The sequence below is a fragment of the Pollicipes pollicipes genome, unplaced genomic scaffold (genome assembly GCF_011947565.3).
Source record: "Pollicipes pollicipes isolate AB1234 unplaced genomic scaffold, Ppol_2.1 Scaffold_7231;HRSCAF=8579_pilon_pilon_pilon, whole genome shotgun sequence".
Classification (NCBI taxonomy): domain Eukaryota; kingdom Metazoa; phylum Arthropoda; class Thecostraca; order Pollicipedomorpha; family Pollicipedidae; genus Pollicipes; species Pollicipes pollicipes.
Genome location: NW_023597034.1, coordinates 20745751 through 20773312, shown reverse-complemented (window position 1 = coordinate 20773312; position 27562 = coordinate 20745751). Strand labels below are relative to the sequence as shown.

Below are 27562 nucleotides of genomic sequence, written 5' to 3'. Positions count from 1 at the left end.
CGCTCTCCAACGGCGGGCGGCGGCGCGCCCCCTCCCGGCTCGCCGCGCTCTCCGCCGGAGGACCGCGGCGCCCCCCCCCCCGCCCCTCCGGGCGGTCCGGCGGCGGCCCCCTCCAGGCTCGCCGACGCTCTCCACCGGACGGACCCCTTTCTGACCCTGACGTCGCTTGCGCATGTGTGCGTGCCGCGAATGCTGACTATAAGGCATAACGGAGGAGGTTATGGCAATTGCACATGCGCAGGAAAAGTGTGCCGCCTGGTGGGTGGGCGCTGGCGCCGACCGATGTCCAGCCAGAGTCGGTGATGTTGGGTGTACAGATTGTACACCCCACATCTATAGTATACTGAAGTATACTGAAATTTGAAAGATTTGAAGCCGACAGCGACATGGAGCGTGGGCTTTCCGGCGGGCCCTTCGCCACTGGTGTGAATGCTCACTTAGCGATCTGCCCGCCCGTGTCCCGTGCCCACTCGATGCGCCTGTCAAAACCGCCCACGCGCCCAAGCGTGTTGTGGATTGCTTCTCCCGTTGTACATTGGCGTGCTGTCTGTTCCTGGTTTCGCATAATTTTATTTTCATCATTAAGATTGGGCTGTCTGGTGAGACCAAGCTGTTTCTGCTTCCGTGCATCCGTCTTTCTTCGCTTCTAGTTCCTCTCATTTCCCCCATTATGTGGTTGGTATCCTCTCCGATCCCTCTCATCTTGTATCCCGAGCCTCGCCGCTGGCCAGTGCTGCCGATTCGAGATGAGAGGTCCATGCATTGTGCATTACGCATTAAAAGTTTGTAAGGAGGAATACTCCGTCATCCGGCCAGTCTCCGCCGTGGGTAGTGATCTATTTTCGCACACGTCTGTCTTTGCCACGCCGCGTCTACGCCTTACTTACTCTCCGTTTTTCAGTCTTACGCTGTGTGCTCGTCTTTTCCTTCGTGTTTCTGTTGTTTTGGATCTCTGAGAGTGTGCGAGCCACGCCGACCATTATCTCCGAGCCAGCCGGCAGCTCTCATGAGCAATGTGAAAGTAACTCATACGAAACGTTAACGGACGAACTGGCGATGAAAGCCAGCAGCAAACTCCGCCGCAGACAATTTAACACCACTGCCAAACCCGTCACATACCGACAAAAGATGCGATGCAGCGGCACTTCGACGTATCACTGATATTGCAAGGCGTGGAATCATGCGACAGAACATTAATGCACTATGTGTGGTCATGAGCGAACAGTAAACGTTTGCGATCCTTTAATGGCGCATGCGCCAGGGATTGCCGCTGGGATGTATACCAACGCTTTGAAAGCGGCGTGTGAAACCCGCCGAGATTCGAGCCGCGGTTCCAGCCTGAGTAGGACACGGGATTCCTGGCAGGTGGTGCTGATCACGCTTTTCGAGCCACGGTGAAATCGCTGACTTTTGCGGCGACAAGTGGGCTCTATAAGGCGAAGGGTTGGCTGCTTCTCGCAATAATAAGCTGAAAGAGTTTGAAACACTACTATGGCAAGGACATGCAGGTTTTTGACGCCGTACGCTCTATAGATTTTAATGTTGCGTTTCGAAATTCCCTGGTGGCTTATCTTGGCATTGATTAAACTACGAAAGCTTGTTTGATCGATGATTAGTGATGTTGTCGGTCAAATTTACATCTTACGCTATGGTCAAGTTTTTACGCGGCAAGTGAGTGTTGCTGTATAAACAAGCCGTCTCAGTGCCCTCAAGCTCGGATGCGTTTGGTTTGTGACTTACGTCTTGTAACACTGCTTGAAATCTCGTCTGTTGCACAGGTACAGTCGATCTACATCCACATATTCGTGTTCATCGGCTGCATGATCGGCCTGACGCTGTTCGTTGGCGTGGTGATCGCCAACTACTCGGAGAACAAGGGCACGGCGCTGCTGACCGTCGACCAGCGGCGCTGGTGAGAGCTCGTGAAGCGGGTCGCTCCCGTCCACCTCTGACCAGCGGCGCTGGGGTGCTCGTGTGGCGGGCCGCCCCCGTCCACCTCCGACCAGCGGCGCTGGGGTGCTCGTGTGGGGGCCGTCCCCGCCCGCTGTCGGTCAGCGGCGCTGGGCAGAGCTCGTGTGGGGGCCGCCCCCGTCCGCTGTCGGTCAGCGGCGCTGGGCAGAGCTCGTGTGGGGCCGCCCCCGGTCCGCTGTCGGTCAGCGGCGCTGGGCAGAGCTCGTGTGGGGCCGCCCCCCGTCCGCTGTCGGTCAGCGGCGCTGGGCAGAGCTCGTGTGGGGGCCGCCTCCTGTCCACCTCCGACCAGCGGCGCTGGGGAGAGCTCGTGTGGGGCCGCCCCCCCCCCCTCCCCCCGTCCACCGGAGTCCGGGCTACGCCGCTCGATTCTGTTATCTTAAGCAGCGGCTGCCTTGCGCTGTGATGTTTCGGTCACACTCCCACCTCCGCACATTAGCTGTGCTTTCGGGATCAGTGGACAATGTCTTTGCGTTGTGTCTCTGCGGCGAACTCTGGAATTACTTTAGAAATTGACTCGTTTTTTATACCGACCGTGCGGTACTTCAACATGGACATCAGCGAGCATCGTCCTCACGCTGAATGCGTCGATGCGTAGCGAAGTCGGTGCCTGCAGGCCTCGTTGAGCAGAAGCATCCTCGGTAGTTTTACACCGCCGCATTCTGCTTGCTCTCCGCGCTTTCCTGAGCGTGCCTGCTGACCGCCTTCGCCGGGCTCAGGTGTGACTTGAAGAAGCGTCTGAAGATCGCGCAGCCGCTGCACCTGCCGCCGCGGCCCGACGGCCGCCGCTGGCGCGCCGTCGTCTACGACTTCACGCAGAACATCATCTTCAAGCGTTTCGTGGCCATGCTGGTCATCACCAACAGCAGCCTCATCTGTGTGCAGGTGAGCTGACGGTGTCAGTGTGAGCCGGACGGTGGTTACTGACTGTTTAGGTCGGTGGGGGCTCGGGTTCACACCGAAATAGCATGTTGTGGCATTTGTTGTCCATTTCTCAGCTAAGGTGGGTAAAATTGTGTCTGTAAGGATAGATTTTTGCGATCGCGTGATAAAAAGGCTATTTTTGCATGTGTTTGGCGTATGTGATGTTGCCCTCTTCAGGGATCGGTTTGTAGCCTTACGTTGTAACTTCCCGGCAGGGACCATTGGGGGAGCACCTGTCGCTGAACCAGTGTCTGTCTGTCTCAGTCCGTGAGCGGTCGTCTTTCCCCCACAGTGGGACTACGCGGCCGTATACACACCGTACCTGGCTGTGGTCTCCTCCGTCCTCAACCTCTTCTTCATGCTCGAAGTTGTGATGAAGATGATCGCCTTCTCGCCGCGGGGCTACTGGCAGTCGCGTCGCAACCGCTACGACCTCTTCGTCACCGTGCTCGGTCTCATCTGGGTCATCCTCAACTTCACGTTCCCCATGGTGAGTTGGGCCTCCGCCAGCCGTGCACCTTCTCTGAACTGAGGTGACGGCAGCGTGACGAGAAGTGCTTTGTCCAATTTACGAGTAGCTAATATGGAGAATGCCTTCAATTTGATCCTGTCGTTACCAAACGGCATTGCCTTATGGGTTCGACTATTTTGACAAACACTCTCCCCCGTCTCCAAGACCAAGATGCAAAAAAACTACACCAACTCGCTGGGATTCATCTGCATCATCCTGCGTTTCTTCACCATCACGGGCAAGCACGCCACCCTTAAGATGCTGATGCTCACCGTGGTGGTATCCGTCTACAAAAGTTTCTTCATCATCATGGGCATGTTTCTTCTGCTACTCAGCTATGCCTTCGCCGGCACGATTCTGTTCGGCACCGTCAAATATGGAGAGGGAATCGGCAGGTGAGACGATGGGGCCCGCCACACATGGCGAATGCTGCTCACGATCACTCAAGCAAACAGGCAGGTGAGACGATGAGGCCCGCCACACATGGCGAATGCTGCTCACGATCACTCAAGCAAACAGGCAGGTGATACGATGGGGTCCGCCACACATGGCGAATGCTGCTCACGATCGCTGAAGCAAACAGGCAGGTGAGACGATGGGGTCCGCCACACGTGGCGAATGCTGCTCACGATCACTCAAGCAAACAGGCAGGTGAGACGATGGGGCCCGCCACACATGGCGAATGCTGCTCACGATCACTCAAGCAAACAGGCAGGTGAGACGATGAGGCCCGCCACACATGGCGAATGCTGCTCACGATCACTCAAGCAAACAGGCAGGTGAGACGATGGGGCCCGCCACACATGGCGAATGCTGCTCACGATCACTCAAGGAAACAGGCTGGTGAGACGATGGGGCCCGCCACACATAACAAATGCCTCTCATGATCACTCAAACAGGCGTGTGAGACGATCGCGCCCGCCACACATGGAGAGTGCTGTTCATAATTACTCGAACAGGCTCATGATCAAGCGCTGTTAAATGCCAAATGCCTAGCCATTTATGCACTATAACACGTTGTAATATTCCGTTCGCTAACACAGGTTTATTGTTTCATACGTAAATCAAACAATTACTTGCAATAATGTCTGCCTGAGAAGCTCAGCCCACCACAGCTACACAGCGAGCCGCGTCGCACCACACAGACAACCCGCACAAAAGGCCGTCGCCCCGTACGCAGACCCCGCAGCGGTGGCATGACCAAACACAGGTTCCTGTAATTTCTGCTAGGCGGCCGAACAACTACGGTTTAACGTCCACTGCGGAAACGAACTTGCAAAACACCTGAACACTGCACACGTGTGATGAATCCGGTTTCTCGTCGCTGAAAACTGCATGAACCTGCGACCAGTGGTTCCAAACATGTCTTTCTGGAAGGGGTGACGACTGAGCCTGGCCACTAAAGTTCGCCATGTTTTCATGGTTCTTATAAGACCGGCCTGACCAGCGGACTCGCTTGTAATGAGTGACGTGCCTTTGGGGAGGTCCGTCAGAATAGACTGAGGAAAACTGGCCGAACGGAAGTCCAAATCGTAAAACGTCAGCTCTGCAGACCCTGTTAAACATCATGGAAATGATCCAACGTCCAAGGTAATTCATCAGCGAACATTTAGAATAGGGCCTGAATCCAAGAGCATTCGGCGAAATGGTATGATGGATTTTTGGATCCAGGGCTCAGTGGTCCGACCCGAGGTCGATATCTGGAAGCTAGGAGCTGTCAGCTGACGTACCACCAGGGAGAGCGGGCGGTCAAACAGTTGACCCCGGCTGACCCGTCCGAACAGTCACGACCGCATCACGTGACCCGCCGCGGCTGTCGGCAGGCAGGCCAACTTCAAGACGGCGCCCAATTCGATCGTGATGCTGTTCCGGATCGTGACGGGCGAGGACTGGAACCAGATCATGCACGACTGCATGGTGGAGCCGCCGTCGTGCACGCCGGCGGCGCGCGGCTCCTCCTACTGGCTCACCGACTGCGGCAACTTCACGGTGGCGCTCGTCTTCTTCTGCTCCTTCTACGTCATCATCACGTACATCGTGCTCAACCTGCTGGTGGCCATCATCATGGAGAACTTTTCCCTCTTCTACTCCAACGAGGAGGACGCGCTGCTCAGTTACGCCGACATCAGGAACTTCCAGAACACGTGGAACGTCGTGGACAAGAACCAGCGCGGCGTTATCCCCGTCCGCAAGGTCAAGTTCATCCTGCGTCTGCTCAAGGGTGAGATGGTGCCACAGCGCAGAAAAGTGTTTGTAACGTGTATGGTGGGATCTGGTGTCACGGCTGGTGTTTCGCGAAGGAGGCATTCAGGGTGTGGCATGGAAGCTGGTATGTTTAAACCAGTTTGCGTTGAATCATTCATGTAGACGTTCGAGTTTCTGTGCATAAGTTGTGCGGATGAATTTGGTTTTGAGACCCAGATGTATGTCGTATGTCCTTGAATGCAGTGATACATTCTGGTTGTTTAAGCGCAATTACGCGACAGTTTCGACGTAGGAAATTTTCCGGAAAATAGCTCATTAAACGTTATGGGCACATACCCAGACCGAAAACAGGATGCATTTTAAGGTCGAAGTTTTCGCGTTGCCCGTCAGACACGTCGTGCTGGCACAACGCCACGGCCAGTGCCACAATCGCCCCGCTAACAGACGCCGGCCGCGCCGCAGGCCGGCTGGAGGTGGACCCGCAAAAGGATCGACTCCTCTTCAAGCACATGTGCTACGAACTGGAGCGGCTGCACAACGGCGAGGAGGTGACCTTCCACGACGTGCTGAACATGCTCAGCTACCGCTCTGTGGACATTCGCAAGAGTCTGCAGCTGGAGGAGCTGCTGGCCCGCGAGGAGCTGGAATACATCATTGAGGAGGAGGTGGCCAAGCAGACCATCCGGCAGTGGTGAGCGGCGCCGGCGAACGCGGGCACCCTTCAGACCAGGGAATCTGCGCAAACGTTTGTAACGATAACAACCATCGGTCGTCTTCACGTCCGGTAGGCTGATCACCTGGGTTGTGTTCGGCTCATGCCAGTGTGTCTCACGTTAGGCTGGGTGTGTGACTTAGCTGTGTGTACCACATTTGTGTTGGGGGGGGGGGGGGGGGGGGAGGGGTTGTAGTGAATAGCCATCTTGGAGATCAATCGGTGCAGTTCACATCATTGCCTTTCGTAAGAGCTAAACCCGTCTAGTTTCTCAGCAGCTAAACGCCCGCGAAGGTGCACAGACTATTCGGGGGAGGCTGTGTCAAGGTTCCCCCAGTCATCCATGACGCCATGATAACGTTATTCAAATCCTGTCATTCTATTATCCATGCGACGATCAAGGCCAATAAAAAGATAATTGTTGAGTCGGTAATATCTAGCGTTCGTGAGCGTAAGTTCCAAACAAAGCGGCCATCGATTCGCTCTCAATTAGTGTTGTGCAAAGTGCGATGACGTAATCAAAACAACGACGTATTTGGGATCATATTTACTCAACAGGGACATTGCGTTTCCCAGAGCAGTCTGTATACCAATAGTTGTAAGACTATTTCATCATAGCTGGTGCTTGCTTCAGTATTGTGAAATGACAAGCATTCCCTGAATGTTGGTCCGCCGGTTGGTCAGTTGTGCGAGGTGTTTGGTGTTGCTCTCGGCGCTCAGCCGTCCGGCGCCGATGCCCGCCAGGCTGATGTGACAGTTGTCTGCCGGTTGGTCAGTTGTGCGAGATGTTTGGTGTCGCTCTGGGCGCTCAGCCGTCCGGCGCCGGTGCCCGCCAGGCTGATGTGACAGTTTGCTGCCGATTGGTCAGTTGTGCGAGATGTTTGGTGTCGCTCTGGGCACTGAGCCGTCCGGCGTCGGTGCCCGCCAGGCTGGACGGCTGTCTGAAGCGGATCAGGGCGCGCGAGCAGAGCAGTCTGATCGCCGGCCTGCGCGCCACCAATGAACAGGCGCTCATGCGGCTCAACGAGGAGCGCCGGCTGGAGCGCGAGAAGGAGAAGGAGGAGGTACGGCCGCGGCCGCGCCGGCAGCGACAGGTCACGCGCCACGATCGCAGCGCTCATGATGTGTCCTGTAGGCTGCGAGACGACGCCGGCGTGGTGCGCGTCTGCTGGCCTCCTTGTCGACCATTCTGGCGGCTAACGACGCGATTTTCGCAGCCTTGCCAGTTTTCATGTCGGCAGTGGTAATCTAAAACGCCGTTCGCACTATGGCGTTTCAGTCCGTTTTATGCAGCAGATTCTGCACCTGTCAGCTGTTCACACCGATTGGGAGACGTCACTGTGGCCTCACATCGCCCGCACTGCCTGCAACAGTTGGCCGCAAGACATTTTTGCCACAATTCTGTCTTTCGGCTGGTGTTGTTTTCGTGCAATGCGACACTTTTGGGTTTGCTTTAACGTTGAATATAGGTAGGGGCACCTCCTATCTGCCCGCCCCCCCCCCCCCCCTCCCTCCCTCCATCCACGGCCCCGTTGGCCGCAAGTAAACCGGAGCCGACCTGAACCACTCAGCTACTTGAGTCGCTTGTGTGCGTACTCTCTGCGGTGTTGTCAAGCTTACCGCGGTTACGTCACACTTGGAGACATTTTTGGAAGCGCAACATACGACAATTTTTCTTTCGAGTTGCCAACGGCTAGTGAAAAGGTGCTGAGCTCACTGATGCCCGTCGCTGGACCGTTGTCGGACCTCTTGTCGTGTTCAGTGGTATGATCGCGAGTACGTCGGCGGCAGAACCTGCTGTAGACGGGCTGCGGGTGGTCAAGGAAGACGGACGTTCTCATTGACGCTCAGGGCGAAGTGACGTCACACTATTTGGGTCACGGTCTGACGTCATATTTCGGACTGGGCTGCGACAGCCGACCGACTGGAGAATGTAGTGTAAAAACAGGCTGAAATGCAATAGTGCGCGCGGACATTGATAATACCGCTGCGTTGCGCGCTTCAGTCGTCCTCTCTTGTCATAACGAGGCCACTTGCTTTGAGACCTGCAATCACGCCATGTGGGTGTGGCTCGTTGATGCGCGGTGCTGCGGTGTGGCTGCGCCGTTCTCTCATAGTTTGCGCGCGCTCAGGAGCCGGCCGACCCGCCGCCGCGCCAGCGCAAGAAGGGCGTCTGCATGGGCCGCTCGGACTCTGTGGGCTCGGCAGCGCGCAAGTTTCTCACGCCGTCGCTGAGTGACGCCAGCGTCGTCAAGGACAAGGAGCGCACGGCCAGCAAGCGCCGCGCGCGCTCCGCCGGTGGGTGCGGCGGCCTCGGCCCGAGACATAGGCTGCGCGTTTGTGTGTGTTGTGTGTGTGTGTGTGTGTGTGTGTGTGGTGTTGTGTGTGTGTGTGTGTTGTGTCGCGTGCGGTGCTCGTGTCGCGTGCGTGCTGTGTGTGTGTGGGTGCGTGCTGTGCGTGCTCGTGCGTGGTGTGTGTGGTGTGTGCGCGTGCGCGGGGCTGCGTGCGTGTGCGTATGTGTGTGTGCTGTGCTGTGCGTGCGTGCGTGGCGTGCGGTGCGTGCGTGCGTGCGTGCGTGTTGTGTGTGTGTTGTCAGTACGTGCTGCGTTTTGCTTAAACGGCACTGCTTCGCTATCATCTGGGAATGGGTGTTGGGCCGGCTGTGTTTAGAGCGAAAAGGAATCCACGTGTCTGGTACTCTGTCGAGGTACTCGTCGGCGTAAGACACAATTTTCGCGTGGCTGGCAGCTAAAGCCAAGTTCATTGCTTAAGTGGAAGTGAGTTGTGTGCACACTAGACTAAGTGACTTGCTTCATTTGCCACCGAGAGCCAGCGCGCATGGCTGCGCGCGTTTCTGTCCATCGCTGGCGATTGCAAACTGTCATGCTGTTGATAAACGCGTGCACGCTCCGCAAAAATACTTGTCATTTGCATTGAGCCTAGGTAATGGCGTTGCCAAACATGTTGATGTGTGTCATCAGGCTTCGGCGCCTATTGAACACCATCTCAGAATGCTCGCTGAATAGTGCCGCCCAGCCTTGTATGGCCTGCTGCCCGGGCTCCGTCAGTCTCCCATGTGTGGCCCGTCCCGCCGACCGCCCTCCTTGTTGGCCGCCAGTGGGCAACAAGTCTCTGCCGGACGTGAACGAGGCCGGCGAGGCGGCGGCGCTAGCGTCACCGGACACGCCGCGGCCGGTGGCCGGCAGCTGCCCGCCGGCCGCCGCCGCCTGGTCAGACGTCACCGGCTGGTGGGCCGACCACTGCGAGCTCACCGCCCAGGAGGACTCGTCCTCCGTCTGAGGATGGGACCACTGCGAGCTCACCGCCCAGGACTCGTCCTCCGTCTGAGGATGGGACCACTGCGAGCTTACCGCCCAGGAGGACTCATCCTCCGTTTGAGGACGCGATCACTGCGAGTTTACCGCCCAGGAGGACTCGCCCTCCGCCTGAGGACGCGACCACTGCCAGCTTACCGCCCTGTGGGACTCTGTCTCCATCTGAGGACGCGCCACTATAAGCTTACTACCCAGGAGGGCTTGACCTTCGCCTGAGGACGCGACCGCTGCGAGCTCACCGCCCGGACTCGGCCTCGGAGGACTCGTCCTCCGCCTGAGGACGCGACCACTGCGAGCTTACCGCCCGGACTCGGCCTCCATCTGGGGACGCGCCACTATGAACTTTCTACCCGGGAGGACTCGTCCTCCGCCTGAGGACGCGACCACCGCGAGCTTACGGCACAGTCGAGTTCGGTCACCGCCGTGTTAATTAACTTTGTGATTGCTGTCATCTCCCCTGTCGGTTAAACCAATGAATGGCGCGATGTCACACGTTGAGATGTACCGTAACCTGATTGTTCTAGTCAGCCCTTGGCGGCGGAGGCGGCGGTGACTGCAGCCTGGCCAGCTACCACCGCTGGCCAGCTGCCGCCGCAGCTGTATCTGCCTGGTCAGCTGCCGCTCACCGGCTGGCGGCCAGGCGACCAGTCAACATTCGCCCCAGACCGGCCTGAGCGGGTGGTAACTGCCGGTTTACACTGTGTGGTGTAGTGCACAGGGCGTTTACAGTCGACTACGGATTGTTAAATGTGTAGCGACGTTGATGTGCCAGTATAGTGATGTGCTTTTGTTCGCTGTTCGATGTAGCGTCGGATCTGGTTGTGCTGAACGTTGTTAACTATGTCGAGCTTTATTTATAGATTTAGAGCGAGAGAAGGAAAGCGGGTCTACCAAATGTGTTCCTGTTTCCTGGCGGAGCAAAGGATTCAGGTTCCGGACGGCACGAATGCTGGACAGAGTGCCACCCCTGTGCTTTGTCTTCGCAGAAATACTATGGTTGAAACGTTGCCGCAATATGCGCGTCATCATGTGACGTTAGTCTCCCAGTAGGTGGTCAAAACTGCGCAGAATTGCAACCCAAGGAGGGGGACGCGAACATAAATACGAAAGGAAGCAAAGGGGTGATATGAAAATTTCAGGCATTTGATTGAAATAGAAAGTTTCGCTGGTCGCAACGTCGTTGGTTCCGCCAACAAAACGGCTTGCGGTTAAATAGCCAGACTGTTGCAGCATTCTTCCCAGTATTTGCGGTTCTTTAGATGCGAAAGATAAAACATGCGCGAAAGGAATGTGGAAGGTAGGGTGAGAACTACGCACGTAATTGACTCAGCAATATCCCGTAGTCCCAGTGGCCCATCTTTTCGGGAAAATTTGGGCCTAGGCACGTGCTATGTGGGGATGATTTGGAGGAAGTGGTTTTGTCGCTATGTCGCGTTGTTTGTTTTATGTTGGATGTTTTAGTTGGCAGCGGCACGGTAATGCAAGGTACATAATTGTCAACATCTCAGTTGTTCATTTTGTTGGGGTTGAAGAATTGCTTTCTGGATCATGATTCTCTGCTCCTCCACGAGAGGTTATTTTTGGTAGGCCCTATCTCTTAGAGATGTTTTATCTAGCACTGAACGCGCTTTGAACGCTGTGAAGCTGGGCACTGGCGTCGTGGTGTTCTCGCGAGAACCACGGTGTAGGAGGGCAGTTGGTGCTGTGCTTCGCGGGCGGGCGGTGGCCTCGTTCTCAATCTTCCCTGTTCTCAGTCGTTTTGTGGTGAACTGTAATCGCGATAGTATCGCTATTTTTCTGTGGCGATCTTGTGTCTTTTCTGTGGTGCGTTCGACGCGTTCCGTTGTGCGATCTCAGTTGGTCTTGTCTTGCAGTATTATTTACCTGCGATTTTGAAAGTTTTTTCCCGATATGACCAAATTGCGCTGCAACGTTGGCTAGCTTAGATAGGTCTAGGAGCCTCCTGCGTTTTGCTTAGTGTTTGGCAAGAAGTGCTGTGTTTTACCCGAAATAGATGTATCGCGCCGACGCCGGGCCGATGAACCGTCCGCCAGTACCATAAGAGCTGCGAGCGTTATCACTGCTGTGACTGCTGGTGGGTCTGTCACGCCCGCTCGCCGTCTCCTACGACCGTGGTGGGTGCGATCACACGGCCAAATGCGTGGCAACCGCAGCAACAGCACACACCGCCGTGTTCCGGTCTTTTCGCTCTGTTTCACTGCTGGGGAAACCGGACAAAACAGGAATTTGGAGTTTATTGGGCAACGGCAGGGGTCAAAGCTGGTCACCGTCGTGTATCGTTGCGGCAGAGTATGGCACGTGTGTAATTGTTTCGCTGCAAATTGACAATGCTTGTCGACCAGCAGAAGGATCATCGTATCTTCGTTTTGACTCCCAACAGATTTGTGACGAACAGTCGGCCTCATTTTGCCTTACGTGAATCATTGTGTTCGTCATTTCAGCAGCGTTATTTGTGTTAAGTGTTCGTTGGCATCGTCTTGTCGAAGTCCAAATAAAATATGAACCCTTAATAGGAACTTGAACCTTGGGACCAGCAATCGCCAATATATTTCAGAATAGCCCATTGCGCGGCCTGCCGATTTCCTATTCACGTGCGTCGCTGAGCAACTTGTCAACGATCTTGCACAATCCCGACTACGCTCCGCAATAGGAATCGACGCCCCGATGGGAGGCGCTGCTGCGCGTGCCGGCAGACGGCAGGCGCCGTCTCCTCCGTCATCACCAGCTGCGGACAGGCCGGACGCGTGCGACACCTCTCAGGGCTCTGCGCCGCGGCTGCGGCGGAACACCAGCGTGCGCCGCTGCGGCTCGTCGGCGTCAGCCGACTCGGCCGCGGCCGGCGGCGGGCTCGACGACTGCGAGTCGCGCTCTTGTAGCCGCTTGCTCGAGTACTTGCCCATGCCCGGCCGGTAGATGGTGAGTGACGGCCGGTCCTGGCGGCGGCGGGCGAGTTAGCGGCACAGAGCGAGCACAAGCCCTCCTTACAGCGCCACGGTAAGTCGAAATACGCTTGTCCGCGATCAGCCGCTTATGCCATCCACATTTCCTGCGGATCAACTGTACCTTCGCGGTCCATGTCAGCGGCCCGACCCGAAACATCGCAGCATTTCGTGCTCTGTCGCTACAGAACGCGAGGCGTGGCCAACGGGGAAAAAACATTTCGGCACTCCAGAGCGGTGCCCCGGGACCACATTAGCCCAACACGCGCGGCAACAAACGCCATGCGCATGTTACCAGTAATCACAAGTGCAGTGTTTTTGGAAATTATGTTGGAGTTAAGAAGTTATGTTTCCGCGCATCTCATCTGTCCTGCAGTTTGCATGCTGGGAACGCCCCTGCACCGCATCTCGCAGGGTGCGTGTCTGTTCTATAGCCACGACATACGAAAAGCCGGCGGCTGGTCCGGCCAGCACCACGCGGGTCGCTTGAATATGCCAACAGTTAACAAAGTTCAGCCCTGACCAACATTGCCGGTCGCTGAGCGTCTTCTCGCCTCTTTTGTAACGACCGCATGCTTAAAACCGTGACTCGTGTTCCAGCAGTAAGGAATTCAAAGCCCTGAGCGTCTTTCGGCGTCATCAGCACTTAACTTTGCATAAACCATTTACGTCAGACTTCTGGCATAACAAGCGCCCTGTCATAGGCCGCATGCACAGACAGCGCGTCTCGACGATACTAATGTGATCCCTGGACCCTACAGCGCAACGCATACGCTGAGCTCCGGGGACGGCTGCGTGCTGCCGGCCTTTACTGGATACTGATCATTACATCGTCATGCATATTTCAATCAGGCGGATATTACGCCTGCAACCCCGAGCGTTCCTTGTTCGAAGCCTTATCGGTCAACCCCTGATTCGGAAATCGGACAACCTCCTGCTGGGTGCATCCATTCAAGGTCCTCACATTTGATACGGCAAGTTAGGTCCGCCGTGCCCCGCGTCCTTTGCGCTCACCGCAGTTTAAGTGCTCTCCACCCCCGTACCGACCTTGTTTTTGATGCGCCGGTCTGCCTTCGGCTCCCTGCGCTTCGGCTCCGAGCCGTCCCTGGCGGGCGCCGGCTTGGCGCCATCGCGCGTCGGCGCCGTCGCCCCCTGTCGGCCGACGTCGCCGTCCCCACCGCGTCTGTCCCCCGCCGTCGGCTTACCGGCCGCCGCCGACGCCTCGGAGCTGGCCGGACAGAGCCGGTGGTTACCCAAGTCAGGCGCACACAGCACAGGCATGGCAAGACCTTTCGGCTCGGGATGTGGGACAGCGTATCGATATTTATATCACGCGGTTTGTTCTCACAGTGTAAATGCCCGACTAATGAACTCGGCGAGAGCACGCGTTGGCAATGGTCTCCCAGCGCCATGCGTGTTTATCCTGGAGGTGGCATCAGATTCATCACACAAAAAGTGGCGGAGCACTGTACGTTCACGATCACACACCTGGTATCAGAAGGATGAGGGTGTTTCTCAGCTTTATTCTTCCTGTCCTCCCATTCCTTGTCCTTCCTTCGCTCTTCTTTCGCCTGCTTGATTTTATCCTCACGCTTGTGCTTTTCACCCTCTTTCCATCGCTCCTCCTTGTCCCTGCGTCTATATTTCTCTTCTTTATCACTTCTGCCAGCGTCTTTACCGTGTTTCTCCTTGTGCTTGTCGTCGTGCTTCTTCCCCGCGGGGCCATCATCACGTTTTCTTTCTTGCTCGTCATTCCAAAGCGCCTGCTGGAAGGAAGATAATGTTAACAATATTAAACAGAGTGTTCTGTATTTGTACAGAGTCGTGAACTGAAATGGCTATCTTCAAGATCATTCGGTGCAGCTCACAGCCCTGCCCTTCTGAGAACCCAAGACCCCTCTAATTTCTGAGCTACACCCCAGCGAACATGGGAAATTTTTTTCAGTGAGAGTATCCCAAGGTCACCTTGAAATTCATGGTGTCATAATGACATCATTCAGACTCTGTCATTCCACAAGCCATGCGGCGATCGAAGTCCAGAAAAACACAATGGCTGAGTCGTTCATATCTGGCGTTCGTAAGCACGATTTCTAGATATAGAGAGCATTGATAACGGTGGGGCAGAGCTACATGCGCCTGGGGACCACACCGCTGAGACTGAGACTGAGCCTTGTCCCCCCCCCCGCCCCCCCCCCCCCCCCCCCAGGGACCTCTCTGCACGGGGTGCACTGCGCGCTCGGACGGGAGCACCCACCAGGGGCCCTTCTGCCCACTTGTAGCTGGCGCATGCGGCCTGTCCTCCGGATAAGCAGGAAATTACGGCAATTCAGGACAAAGCAAAACAAAGGAAAATGGCAGATATCGTACAATAACTACGTTTTGTGCTACATAACGCGGAAATTTGGACAATGGTATAAATTATGATGGAAATAAGATTTAAACTGAACGACTTAACCCTCGCCTTGACACGTCCATCTTCATAATGTAAACTAATAATGGGGAGGGGGTCGATGCGATCCCCTGGTGTTTACAAACAAACATTTTATCATATACGATGCTCGCTTCAATATCTTCAAATGCGGAACAATTTCTTTAGGCGATACAATTGCGTCCACCTGTACCCAACGTCATCACATCAAATGTGCATGAGTCCAGTGAAAACAGTGCGCTTATAACTAGTACGCACCTTAGAGGACTCTTTGGTGTCGTGTCGGCCCTTTTCTCTTGCTTCTCGCTTTTCTTTGCTCAGCTTTTCCTTGGCCTTCCGGGTTTCTTCTTTCCTCCTCTCGATCTCTTTCCGCCGCCTTTCCTCCTTCCTTTCGGCTCTTCTCCGACAGACGAATGTAACAAGGGGTGTAATCACTTGGTTTTCTGAAACCAATTAAGTGTTGTTAAAACCATAACAATCACAACTCTAACAAGAGCAACACTACCAAAAAAAACTATACCACGGCGAAAACAGATCTAAGCGTTAGTCAGCATAAAGTTATAACAGTGTCTCCAACAAAGCAAAAATAAACCAATCTGCATTCCGTTTTTCTCCAGAGATCCGTTGCACCTCGCGTTTGCCACCTGCGTCCATTCGTGGTCAATTTGCATGTGTGTGACTGAATAATATTTGAATTCCTGAACTATACATAGCAGTCTGCCACAATCTCCATTTCGATGTCGGCGTGTTATCAAACAACGTAACAAAAATTAAAAAAAAACTACGCCAGCAAAGCCTTCAGTCACAATGCCCACTAGTTTCAGCGGCACGGAACCACGCGTATGTCGCCGCCCAAACCCGGCCCCACAAAGAGCATATGTAAGCCAGTACTGAATGTACGTAATTTGACGTCAATGAGCAACACGAGTGAGAAGCATCCTTGCATGAAAGCCTGTCGAAAAGATGCACGCCTAGCACTCCTGTGAACATTTCGATTGAGGGCCGTCTTTCACTTAGAGCCGAGGTGGTATCTGTCAGCATTCCCTTACATTTAAAGCATTCTTACAAAGCTGGTATCTGTAGGCATTTCCTCACACTAAAAGCATTCTCGCAGCGGACAATTCTTTGATGTTGCATATATTGGGTACCGATGCAGGTAAGCAACCATAACGTCAGGACACAGATGGAAAACCATGCAAATAGGTGGGCAGTGATCGATGAAAATGCATAAAACGCAAACTTGGTGAGATAATGTAGCAGACTTGTGTTTTCTAACATTCCGCGGATTTTCTGAGTTATGTTTGTTATTTTGCGCTTTGCAAAGCTCGTTAAGTGTTCGAAATTTTTTAACATGAAGCCATACCTGTAAAAACGGCCTTATCGACCGTTCTTTTACTGTCGACTGGTATTTAGTGTAACCAGCATTTTTGGTTACCCTCCCCATACCTCTCAGCCAGGGCGCACGGCAACCCTGCCCCCCCCCCCCCCCCCTCTCTCTCTTCTCCCGCCAGCGTCGCATACCCTTGAGCTCGCTGTGGCGTTTCTCGATCTGTTCAAGCGTCTCCTCCCAGGTGGTTGGGCTGGCCTCTGGCGGCTGCTCGCACTCCTGCAGGAACGCCTGGTAGCCGGCGTCGTCGGCGATGGTGCCGCTCTTGGCGTCCGGCTTCCGCGCGCGCCGCCGTGGCGTCCGCTGGTACAGGGCGAACTCTACCAGCGCCGGAAACTCGAACCCTGCCCGCGGTGTAGTGCGTATGTTGGTGGAACGTCAAACCAGACTTCGTCTCAATAAGCGATGAGAACGCACAATGAACTTACTCAGAACGAAAAAGCAGAATATCTGCGGCCAAAGGCGATGGACGACAGGTTTCGGTGTCTTCACTGAATGGTCACACACCACAAAACATCATCAAGTTGGAGAAGTGAGGCAATGCTGCTTTTAACTACGCAAACCAATAACTTTTGTTTGAACTGCTACAGATGTTACCTCATGACTATGCTGCAGCCCGACAAAGTCTAAACCGAGCTCAGCCTTTTGATGACAATGATAATTAGCGCACCGACAGGCGAGGTCACTGCGCACTAGCTACTTCTGCCTTTGACCATCTTACCTTGCTTATCGACGAAGACGTAGCCATCGAACCGGTCCCGAAACGTGACGATGTCGTCCATGTGGAGGAAGTTGATGTAGGCTCGCGAGAAGGCATGCTGCGCCAGACCGGGGTCGGCTGGGACAAACCGGATGTGGTCGTGCTCGGGGAGGGGAGCCACCTGGTCCCGGAACGTCTCCAGCGTCATGTCGGGGGGCAGCCGACGGATCACCACCTGACGACGTCCGCCGCAGTGTTACACCGTGACGTGACGGCAAGGCATGTGACACCCCTCTGCTGACGTCATCTCCAGGTGATCACAAATTACAGAAGATGGCACGAGGTACAGCTCTACCTCCATACCTCATTGAAAACATCATGACTCTGTCTTAATTGAGCACATTCTAGTGCAGTGCAATTGTCAGAATGTTGGGCTGAAAGCCTCTGTCTACAGAAGGCTGAGAACATTTGAACACATTTGTAGACAGAGTGCAAACAATGACTGAAAAATCTGGGCAATAGCTATGTGGCAATCACAAAATAGTTTTCATATGTTCCCTTCTTGTCCTTAACTTTTGTATACATTCCTGTATCTGCTTAATGCCACTTTGCTCAAGTACTTTTTATTTTGTGCTTTGTACTAATGCATACATTACAGTTCAGTTGCAACTTGCATTGCATCTTTACTTGCTCAGCAGTTTTGGCAGGTGTCTAACAGTTGTGGCTCATAAGTCCTGAACAGTTATAAAGAAGGTAACACATGCTTTTGAAACATAACACATAACACATACATAAACTTGTAACTGTTCTCAAAAGATCAAAACATTTGGGTGCCCACCTCCCTTCCCACCGATGCCATTCAAATATGTATCAGCCAAGGATCAAGATAATCTGGTCATTCAATGCACCAGCAGCCATTGAAGTTTGCAGGAACTTGACTTTAGGGAGCATCAGGTGTTCAAGCTGATGTCTGCATGCCACTGGACCAGGGTTTCTTGGGTTTTAGTGGGACTGTACTTGTTCTGAGGTCATTATGACCAGGGTGCATTGCATTGCTGCAGTTCTGACATTCCAGTTTGTGCAGTGTCAGTATAAGCATAATGCACCGAGCATAAATAATGCTGGATGCATAATGCGCCCACTATAAATGCATCATGAAAGAGGTACATCTCAAAAATATGTTTTTGCTTTAAACATTAGTGCAAACAAAAGAACAAATAGCTTTAAGCCAAACACTGCAATTCTTGGTAATAATAACCATGTAGCAAGGCACAGAAGTTACCAGCAAGAAGATATGACACCTCTGTAGTCATCAATTCAAGCAAAAGAAAGCAGGATTTCTCCTCAGTGTGCTCAACACCATATTTCAAGCTACCAATTGTGTCTGACAAAGCATGGAAAGAAATAGCATTATTGCTTGTGGTGCTCTCTCATACATTATTATTTCTGTTCATTGTAAAACCTGAACAAATAATGATTGAGTCAGTTTGCATCAGCATTAGAGGGCTGCATGTATAAACAAATTCAGGTCACGTCCAGGCAGAGCAAACTAAGTTGTTGGATGGGCCAAATTCTGAGCCAAGCATAACAATAACACATTACACAAAGTGACACACAAGGGTTCCATTTTTAATAACAAATAAGGAGGTGCCCAGAGCACGGCATACCGAATTTTCGCAGTCAAACTTAATGCCCTTACCTTCGTGGGAGGATGTTTGTTCTTGTCCTTGGAATTTGTATAGAACCTGTTCTCAGAGTGTGAGCGACCCTTGATAGCCATCTTTAGGCAGGGTAATTCGGCTTTATTTCAAAGTTCTTAAATAACTCAGACGACCTCTCACAAGGCCACATAAGCACTAGATACACCCCGGACAAACGTATGGGCGGCACGTTATTATTATGCCCTTGAATGTACATGAACCCACCGCTCGTACACACAGCCGCAGCTCCGTTCATACCCCTGCGTGTCCAAGGCCGTGAAGAAAAGTGGTGTCACCATGCGACTTGTTTACATTCTGGCAAGCTGAGGTATGACGCCACTGGAGACAACTCGGTAGCGCGCTGGGTGAGGGACGTGAGGGAGTGGTTTTCTGTAAAAGAAACGGAAGAGACAAGCCCATCTTATCAGCGTTCCCCGCTCGGAGACAGATGCTGGGAGGCGGCGCCTATTCACAAGAGCGCCGATCTTATTCAGCGAGTTCCCGCCTGAACCCAATATCCTTGCAGTTGGCGATGTATTCAGCGATTTACTCAGTGATGAGTTCCTACCTCAGTTTTTTATAACAAAGTTACATGGTCCACTAAGCCACAAGAACGTCGAAAGTTACATCTGCTCTCCAATATCATAGGTGATCTTTAAGGTCAAACTCAAGGTCAAAGCAGCAGGAATTTCATATCATCCAAAAATTACCAACCGATTTCAGCTTATAAAGCATCACAATATTTACCTTCACAATAACCAGCGTCCATCAAACAGTCCTGAACAGTTAATGTCACCCTTCAAGGTCGAATTCACACTCCAAGAACAGAAAACTCCACATCACCAAAAGACTGCCAACATATTTCAAATTTTCAGGCATCAGAATCTTCACCAGCGTAGGAACAAGCGTTTGTCAAAAGGTCCTGAAACTCAAGGTCACCTAACATGACTTATCAGGGCTGGGCGAGCTGTCGCCGTGGTGGGCCAGGCTACGGGTGAGTACGCCGTGTCCGATACAGGCGCCGTCGACGGCGGCGGCCGCTTGAGCCGTCTGACGTCTCGGGCATGGGGTTGGATGGGGCCGGCGACTCTGACCGCGGCGCGGCGGGCAACGGCGGCAGGGAGGGGAGCGGGGAGAACCCGAGGGGTACACGGGCACACGAGGTGGCGACGCCGCATACACGTACTTCACATGCTGCTGTCCATTGCTGCAGATGGGCGCTGGCTGCTGTGCGTCGCCCCCACTGTCGACGCGAGTCTAAGTGAACCTTGTGTCACTCGGCCACCACGCCATCGGCCCCGCTGCAGCAAGGGGTCGCTCGATTGCGAACCAGCGCTTTCACTCGCCGGTGTTGTAGGACCACGAAGGCCACGCGCGACAACGACGGCGGCACTGGAGCGGCGCGGAGGGGGGCGGGGGGGGGGGGGGGGCTCGCCGGTGGTGGTGGAGGCACCAGGGGCAGCGGCGTCGCTCATGGCGGAGAACCGCCTGGGGACACCAGCGCGAGCGACAGCGACACAGGCCTCGACGCCGGAGACGCTGGCGGGCTCGATGTACGCTGCCGCTCCAACGGCGAGTAGTTCCGCTACGCCGGGTCCAGGGACGCGCGGCGGCGACATGCGGGGCGACGTAGGCAGGGCTGGTCGGCTCGGGCCCGCCACTCCTCCGCCCGGGACGGTGGTGGCGTGCGCGGGGGTCACCAGGACACTCGCCGGCGACGCTGCGAGAGATGGTGGGAGTCCTCTGGCGTCGTCGGTGATGCCCTCAAGGGCCGTTGACTCGCAATACCGCGGCCGGTTTGTCGCAGGGCGTTGCCCAGCCTGGCCAGCGGCGATGAGGCGCCTCCGGTGTCTCCTCTGATAGTGGTGACTCCCGCGGCGCCGGCGCCGCTGACGGCGATCGCCGGCCGGTGGCAATTCCGGCGACTCGCTCGAGCTGCGCACCCAGCCAGGACCGCGGCGAGTCCGAGGGCCAGCCGACGGCCGGTGGTGTCCGCTGAGACGACGCCTCTAGTGAAGTCCTGGCTCGTGGCAGCCCGAGATGGACGGCCTGGACCGGTGCGATGTAGGGCCGGCGTGGGCAGCGGGCTCGTTAGTCCAGAAGCGCCGCGTGGTGAGGGTGGCCCGACACCACGGGCAGCCGTGCGGCACCTCGCCGCCGGCCGGTGCCTGGCTCTGACCGGACCCGTGCAGCGGTGCCGGGAGGGTCGCGCGGTGAGCTGGTCCCGGCACCCGGTACAGAGTCACGGCATGCGGGACACCGGAACGCCGCAGCTTACGCGCAGGTGCCGGCGAAGACTGGCGCGCTGCGTCGCCATGGAGCTGGCGACGCACGAGGAGCGGCACCCGTCTGGGGGGCAGCGGATGATCGCCGGGAGCGGGTGTAGCAGGGGAGGACCCTGCCGTCGAGCTCCGGCTGCCCCTTCGGTACGGGTGGCACTCGTGCCGCGATGCTCCAGCGCGAGCGCAGCGCCTGGCGGACGGACGGACGGCCGACGAAGCACGGTGCAAGGGGTGAGTGACGCGCTAATACGACGGCAACCACCTACTCCTATTTAGGGCAGGAACTCGGGGAACCGGCCTCAACAAGTGAAACACAGAAGACCGGAAGAAGGACACGTGCAGACTCATATCACACACTGTGGCTCATCGGCGTCCGTCTGCAGCACTTCCGGCGCCGGGCGGGAAGCCCACGGGCAGCACTTCCTGCGTCGGACGGGAAGCTCACTGGCGACGTCCGTCCGCGGCCGCTGTGTTCCTTGTTGGGCCGGAAGCACCTCAGCACGGATCGTCGGCCCACGACAGCTGCGGGGTCGCGCGGGTATTGCCCTAGCAGATTCTCGAGAACCGTGTGGCCAAGATTACACATACATAGATCAACAGGGTGTGGAACCGAAGAGAAGAAAGAAACAAACAGTACAAACGTTGGCTGCTGCGACGGACCGAAGCTCTCCGTTACGAGCAGTGCTGGTGGCGTTTTAAGTACGTGATCGTTGTAACCATTGGTGGCGTAACTTACTACCCTTTGATATTATCTAAAAGACCAAGGATTGCAATGTCAATATCAGGCTCGAAGAATGGGCACTCCATGACATCAAAGCATTTCCGATCGATTTTAACTTTTCAAGCAGCAGAATATTCACCAGCGCAAGAACTAGCCTCCGAACTAGTGTATCCCCTGATCTGTCAAGGTCACCTTTCGAGCTCAAATTCAAGCTGAAGTGGTAGAGATCTCCTTGTCATAAAACCAGCCGATTTCGGATTTTTACATATGATGATAATCACCAGCACATGAATCAGCGTATCAGCTTTCAAGGTTAAATTTGGCCTCAAAGGAAGGGGAGCTCCAAATCACCAAAAAAAATTGCCGGCCGATTTCGATCTTCAAGTATCAGAAAATTCCCTAGCGCATAAACTAGCGTCCGTTAAAAAAAACATTCGTGCGGTGGTAGATATTCTGATGCTGGCCGGCAATTTTTTGGTAATATGCGTCATTTGAGCCTGCGCCTGACCTTAAGGGATGAACTTGAAAGGTCAGGACTTTTTATGAACGCTTAATTGTGCGCTGGTGATTTTTTTGGTGCTTAAACATCCGAAACCTGCCGATAATTTTTTGATGGCATGGTTTCCCGTCACTTGGGCCTACTTTGAAAGGTGGCATTAAGATTTCAGGCCTTTTTGACAAGACGCTACTTCTTATTCTGGTAAATATTTTTATGTTTGACGACTTTAAGTTTTCCGGCAATTTTTGGCTATTTGGAGTACGCGTTCTTTTACTGAGCATGAATATGACTTTGGAGGTGGCCTTGAGTTCTCAGAACCTTTGGACAGATGCTTTTTCTTGTGCCGCTGAACACTATCTGCTTAAAAAGTTAAAATTGGCCAGCGAGTTTTTGATGATGTAAAGTTTTCCGCCCTTTGGGTTTATATCTCACCTTGAAAGATAACTTTAATTGAGAGGTCACGACTTGTTGACGGAGGTTAATTCTTGCGCTAGTGATTGTCCCCGTACTTGAAAATCAAACATCGCCCGTAATTGTTTGCGATTTTGAGTTTCTCGTGAGCATAAGCATAAAATCGAAGTGTGACCCTGAGGGGTCAGGGGTTTGGGGAACGCTAGTTCTTGCACTGGTGAATATCCTGATACTGGAAAAGTTTAAATCGGCCAACAATTTTTTTGATGATATGGTGTTCTACTATTTGAACCTGAAATGAACTTTGTAAGGCCACCTTGAGTTACTCAAGGTTTTGACGGTCGCTGGGTTTAACGCTGGTGAATATCCTGATGGTTAAAAAGTTGAAATCGGCCCTTAATTTTCATGATATACAGTTTCTCTTCTTCAACCTAGAACTTGACCTCGAAGGTCACATGATATTGTAACATTGAACTCATTTTGGATGTTTCTGTTCCATAATTAACCAAATGACGTGTTTTCAATGAAATCAAAACTAGTCGCTGAAAAGATCGCCAACTTCACGAACATCACGGACCAGAGGTGCATGCTGGATGCTGGGTACTTTCGTGGAAAAGTGTTCGAAATTCTCAGGATTTCATGGAAGTTTGGCATTTCCCTCCACGGATAATTTCTGTGACGTGCCGACTGAGGGATGCAAATGAGTACCCTTTGGATGCCTTGCGGCAATGGTGTTATTTTTTGTATATGATTAGGGGCCGGCTGCAACGACGGCCCGACTCCCCTCTCTTTCTCAATGGATTTAGACATCTAGATTTTGACGAAAGTCATATGTGTTTTAATATTTTTATACTTAAAAGATAGTACTTCAGTACTACAGCATAGACTGTAGGATTAGTAATATAGATCAGTCGCTGATATGATTGCGGATTCGTCTCCGCCATCAGAGCATGTAAAGTTCACCATAATAATAGTTCATAAAGTTCACAGTCATCCGTTCATCGGAGCGGGTGTGAGGTGTGCGGCCCGTTACTGTCTGCGGTCACCTGTTCACCGGAGCGGGTGCGAGGTGTGTGGCTCGTTTCTGTCTGCTGCCAGCCGTTCACCGGAGAGGGTGTGAGGTGTGCGGCCCGTTACTGTCTACAGTCACCCTTTCACCGGAGCGGGTGTGAGGTGTGCGGCCCGTTACTGTCTGCGGTCACCTGTTCACCGGAGCGGGTGCGAGGTGTGTGGCTCGTTTCTGTCTGCTGCCAGCCGTTCACCGGAGAGGGTGTGAGGTGTGCGGCCCGTTACTGTCTACAGTCACCCGTTCACCGGAGCGGGTGTGAGGTGTGCGGCCCGTTACTGTCTGCGGTCACCTGTTCACCGGAGCGGGTGCGAGGTGTGTGACTCGTTTCTGTCTGCTGCCAGCCGTTCACCGGAGAGGGTGTGAGGTGTGCGGCTCGTTACTGTCTGCGGTCATCCGCTCACCGGAGCGGGCGTGAGGTGCGCGGCTCGTTACTATCTGCGGTCACCTGTTCGCCGGAGCGGGTGCGAAGTGTGTGGCTCGTTACTGTCTACGGTTCCCCCGTTCACCGGAGCGGGTGTGAGGTGCGCAGCTCGTCACTGCCGCCTCGAGTAGTGAGCCCGCCACCAGCCAGGGCGTCGCAGCGATTAGTGTCCGCTCCGGAAACACAGTCGTTTTGGAACAGCTGAGCTGTGTGCCTCTCTCATACCAACGCTGATCTGCCGAGGTGGATGCTTCGTGCCGGGGCGCGTCGGCCAGCGGAGCCGGCGGCTGGCTCGCAGCGGCGGACGTGAAGTGAAGCTCGCTGATGAGACGACGGAGGACGGCTGAAGCCTGCTGACGGGATGATGGAGAACCACTGAAGCCCGCCGACGATACGACGGGGGACGACAGAGGATGGCTGAAGCCCGCTGAAGGGATGATGGAGGACCGCTGAAGCCTGCTGACGAAATGACGAGGGACTACCTCAGCCCGCCGACGAGACGACGGAGGACAGCGGAGGACTATTGAAAGCCCGCTGACGAGATGATGGAGGGCCACTGACCGCGAGGCGTGCACGGTGCCGTGACGTCGGCGGGTCCGTGCGTGCGCGGTGCCGTGACGGCGGGTCCGCATGTACACGGTGCCGTGACGTCGGCGGGTCCGTTCGTACACGGTGCCATGACGTCGGCGGGTCCGTTCGTACACGGTGCCATGACGTCGGCGGGTCCGTGCGACTGTCAGCAACGATCGGCTCCTAGGCTGTCAGAAAGTTCTAACAGTTTTACCAGTTTGATTGGGGCTGTTCAGTTTCAGTTCAAAGATGTCACCGAGGCGGAGCCTCACGACGTTTAACCGAACCGGCCCACGGCGGTGCTCGAAAAGGCTGCACCCAGCCAAACAAAGATGAGGTCTGTGCGATATGTATACGAGCGTTCAACCAAACAGGGCGCCCAAACAGTCCTAAACGCAAAAAAAAATCCCAAACAATCCTATAAACAACCGAAAATCAGGGCCTGTAGCCACCGACAGCGAAACTAAAGTTTGGCAGCAAGTTTGAACGCTCAGAACCTGAAAGCTATTATCGGATATCGGGTACAAAACACGCGTAATGACCTGAAAGAAGACATCTAGGTGCTAACCTAGCCATCGAGGCCATTGTTCGATCTTTGAAAAACTGAGCTCGCTCGGCTGCAACATCCAGCTGAAGAAGCATGTGTCTTACTGTAATAATGCCATCAACACCTGGCGGATGAAGAAGAAAGATGAAAGTATCAATGCGCTGTTCTGAACGCCAGACGAGACGGAGGTGGATTGACCACGGCCGCGGCCCCAGACGAGACGGAGGTGGATCGACTGCGGCCGCGGCCCCAGACGAGACGGAGGTGGATCGACTGCTGCCGCGGCCCCAGACGAGACGGATGTGGATCGACTGCGGCCGCGGCCCCAGACGAGACGGAGAAGACGGAGGTGGATCGACTGCGGCCGGCCGACGTTCGCCGGTCCGGCTGTGTTGTTTCGGCGGGGAGCACGACCGGAGCAGCACCTGGACAAATCACCGTGAGGCTCATCAAGAAGGATGCCCCTTCAACGCTGGCGGCGTAACCATAAAACACAGCCGCAAAATTTCACAGGGTTAGAAGGTTGTCCGTATATTTGTATAGTCAGGGGGAGGCTCATTTAGCGACACTGTATCAACACAGGCTGTCGCCGAATTGGCGCGATAGAAATTAATTGTGAACGAGGTTCCCGCTGAAAGTAGACAGGGAATCCTTCAACGTAAGTTGGAAGAGAAACAGAGGAGCAGACTGCGGCGTTCCACGAAATGGTTCTCTTGTCTGCAAAAGAAATCAAAGGCGTTGCGAATTATGGAGCCAATGACTGGTGCCGGCTATATGAGCTTCTGCCTGTCAACAACACTGGTATGCGGAGGTGGCCGCGGTACCCGCTCATGGTTATGGTATACTTTTCAGCACTGCGAGACGCCAGTTTAAATTTTCTGTCGCGCCAAGCTGATTCCCTCTGATCTTATGTTGTCGCTGTGGCTTTACGAATCACTCAGTAACAGAGACCATGTGAGGTTGCTTGCCTCTCACTCTGGCGGGAGGGGCGGGCACCGCGGATAATCGAATCCCGCACCACTCGAACACAATCGAAGGGCACCGCAGAGAATCGAATCCCGCACCACTGGTTTTTCAGACGCGCAGGCACTGCACTGCCGAACCCTTCTCTGTGGTTGTGCTAAGTTGCACCTTAAAGCGTGCATCTGCTCCACCTATGATTGGGTGGCATATGGCGTGTCTGCCGTCTGGTCGACCAGCGTCTCGTCTAGCGCGGTGCGAGCCTCACCCCGCTGGCTAAACCCGCCGCTGGGCAGACCGATGACTTGTCAGTTCGTTCATGCCCCGGAACATGGCCCGAGTGCCACGGGACACTTCCTGTATACTTTATGGCGCCGGGGCTGACGGCGGAACGAAATTGGTAGCGTGCCAGGCCGGTCAGTTGTGAACTTCGTGGAATCGGATAGCCGCAGTCTGCCGCCGAGTTCCGCAGCGGCTTGGCTTTTCGGAAATGGTCGGCAGCGCCACATGTATTGGCCGATATGTTAACTGTTCGTACATCTGGAGAAAACAAGCCGGCGTAGTAGCTACGCTATCGCGAAACATGTTTTTTTCCAGAGACGGAAGTTGCGCCTCACCAACACGCGTTTTTCGCGTGATTCGCGCCACCGGGTCGGCGTCGGTGCGTCCATGCTTGGCAGCGGCTGGATTTCCTGTGCCTACCACCGCCGGTGAGCGGGGAGGGGGGGGGGGAGGGCGGACTGGACAGCGACCTGTCACTGCTGGCAGGTACCACGAGCACCGGATATGTGCCAGTCTGTCGCGGGCTGCGCATAACACCCACGGGGGACATCCGCAACTGAGCTGTCGTTACATGAGACGCATCTGCCGGAGTGCCACGCCACTCAGAGCTCGTTTCTCGCTGTAAAGTGGTTATGCGCCACCGAATATCCTGTCGCCAACGGGAGGGTCGATCTCAGTCCTGGTCCGTTTGTCAGGCAGCGCGTAAGAAGTCGATACCACTGACAATGGCAGAAAGTCGTGATTCAGGTGAAGAGGACAAACGTCCGCTTCGGTGCTGCCTACGTCTAAGCACCGACTAGTAACTTCCAAAATCAGAAATAAAACGCGAAATCTATATGAAGGTGAGCGCCATCTGTCGTAAATTTACGACTAAAGCAACCGGGTCTTTTGTCAATATTTTAAGATCCACCGAACGCACAAAGACGTGTCGATCCGATTGCAGTACGCCGGTTGACCTGGTAAGTGCTCG

The 27562-nt window shown here is 54.5% G+C and overlaps 2 protein-coding genes across 2 annotated transcripts in view; one reads left to right on the top strand and one right to left on the bottom strand.

Moving 5' to 3' along the window:
• The window catches only part of LOC119109684 (sodium leak channel non-selective protein-like), a 38376-nt gene extending 25861 nt beyond the window's left edge, over nucleotides 1-12515 (top strand). The window contains 9 exon segments of the mRNA XM_037233411.1: nucleotides 1779-1912; nucleotides 2688-2853; nucleotides 3185-3382; nucleotides 3569-3798; nucleotides 5227-5624; nucleotides 6071-6299; nucleotides 7249-7384; nucleotides 8453-8618; nucleotides 9439-12515. Of these exon segments, the coding sequence (XP_037089306.1) occupies nucleotides 1779-1912; nucleotides 2688-2853; nucleotides 3185-3382; nucleotides 3569-3798; nucleotides 5227-5624; nucleotides 6071-6299; nucleotides 7249-7384; nucleotides 8453-8618; nucleotides 9439-9620 (1839 nt within the window). The 3' untranslated portion in view covers nucleotides 9621-12515.
• Nucleotides 12516-13816: 1301 nt separating this feature from the next.
• LOC119109831 (regulator of nonsense transcripts 3B) lies at nucleotides 13817-18910 on the bottom strand. Its single transcript, XM_037233583.1, has 5 exons — nucleotides 18830-18910; nucleotides 17152-17365; nucleotides 16565-16774; nucleotides 15302-15486; nucleotides 13817-13843 (listed from the first exon to the last, which is right to left on the bottom strand). The coding sequence occupies exons 1-5, from the start codon at nucleotides 18908-18910 to the stop codon at nucleotides 13817-13819; spliced, it is 717 nt and encodes a 238-aa protein (XP_037089478.1).
• Between the last annotated feature and the right edge of the window lie 8652 nt (nucleotides 18911-27562).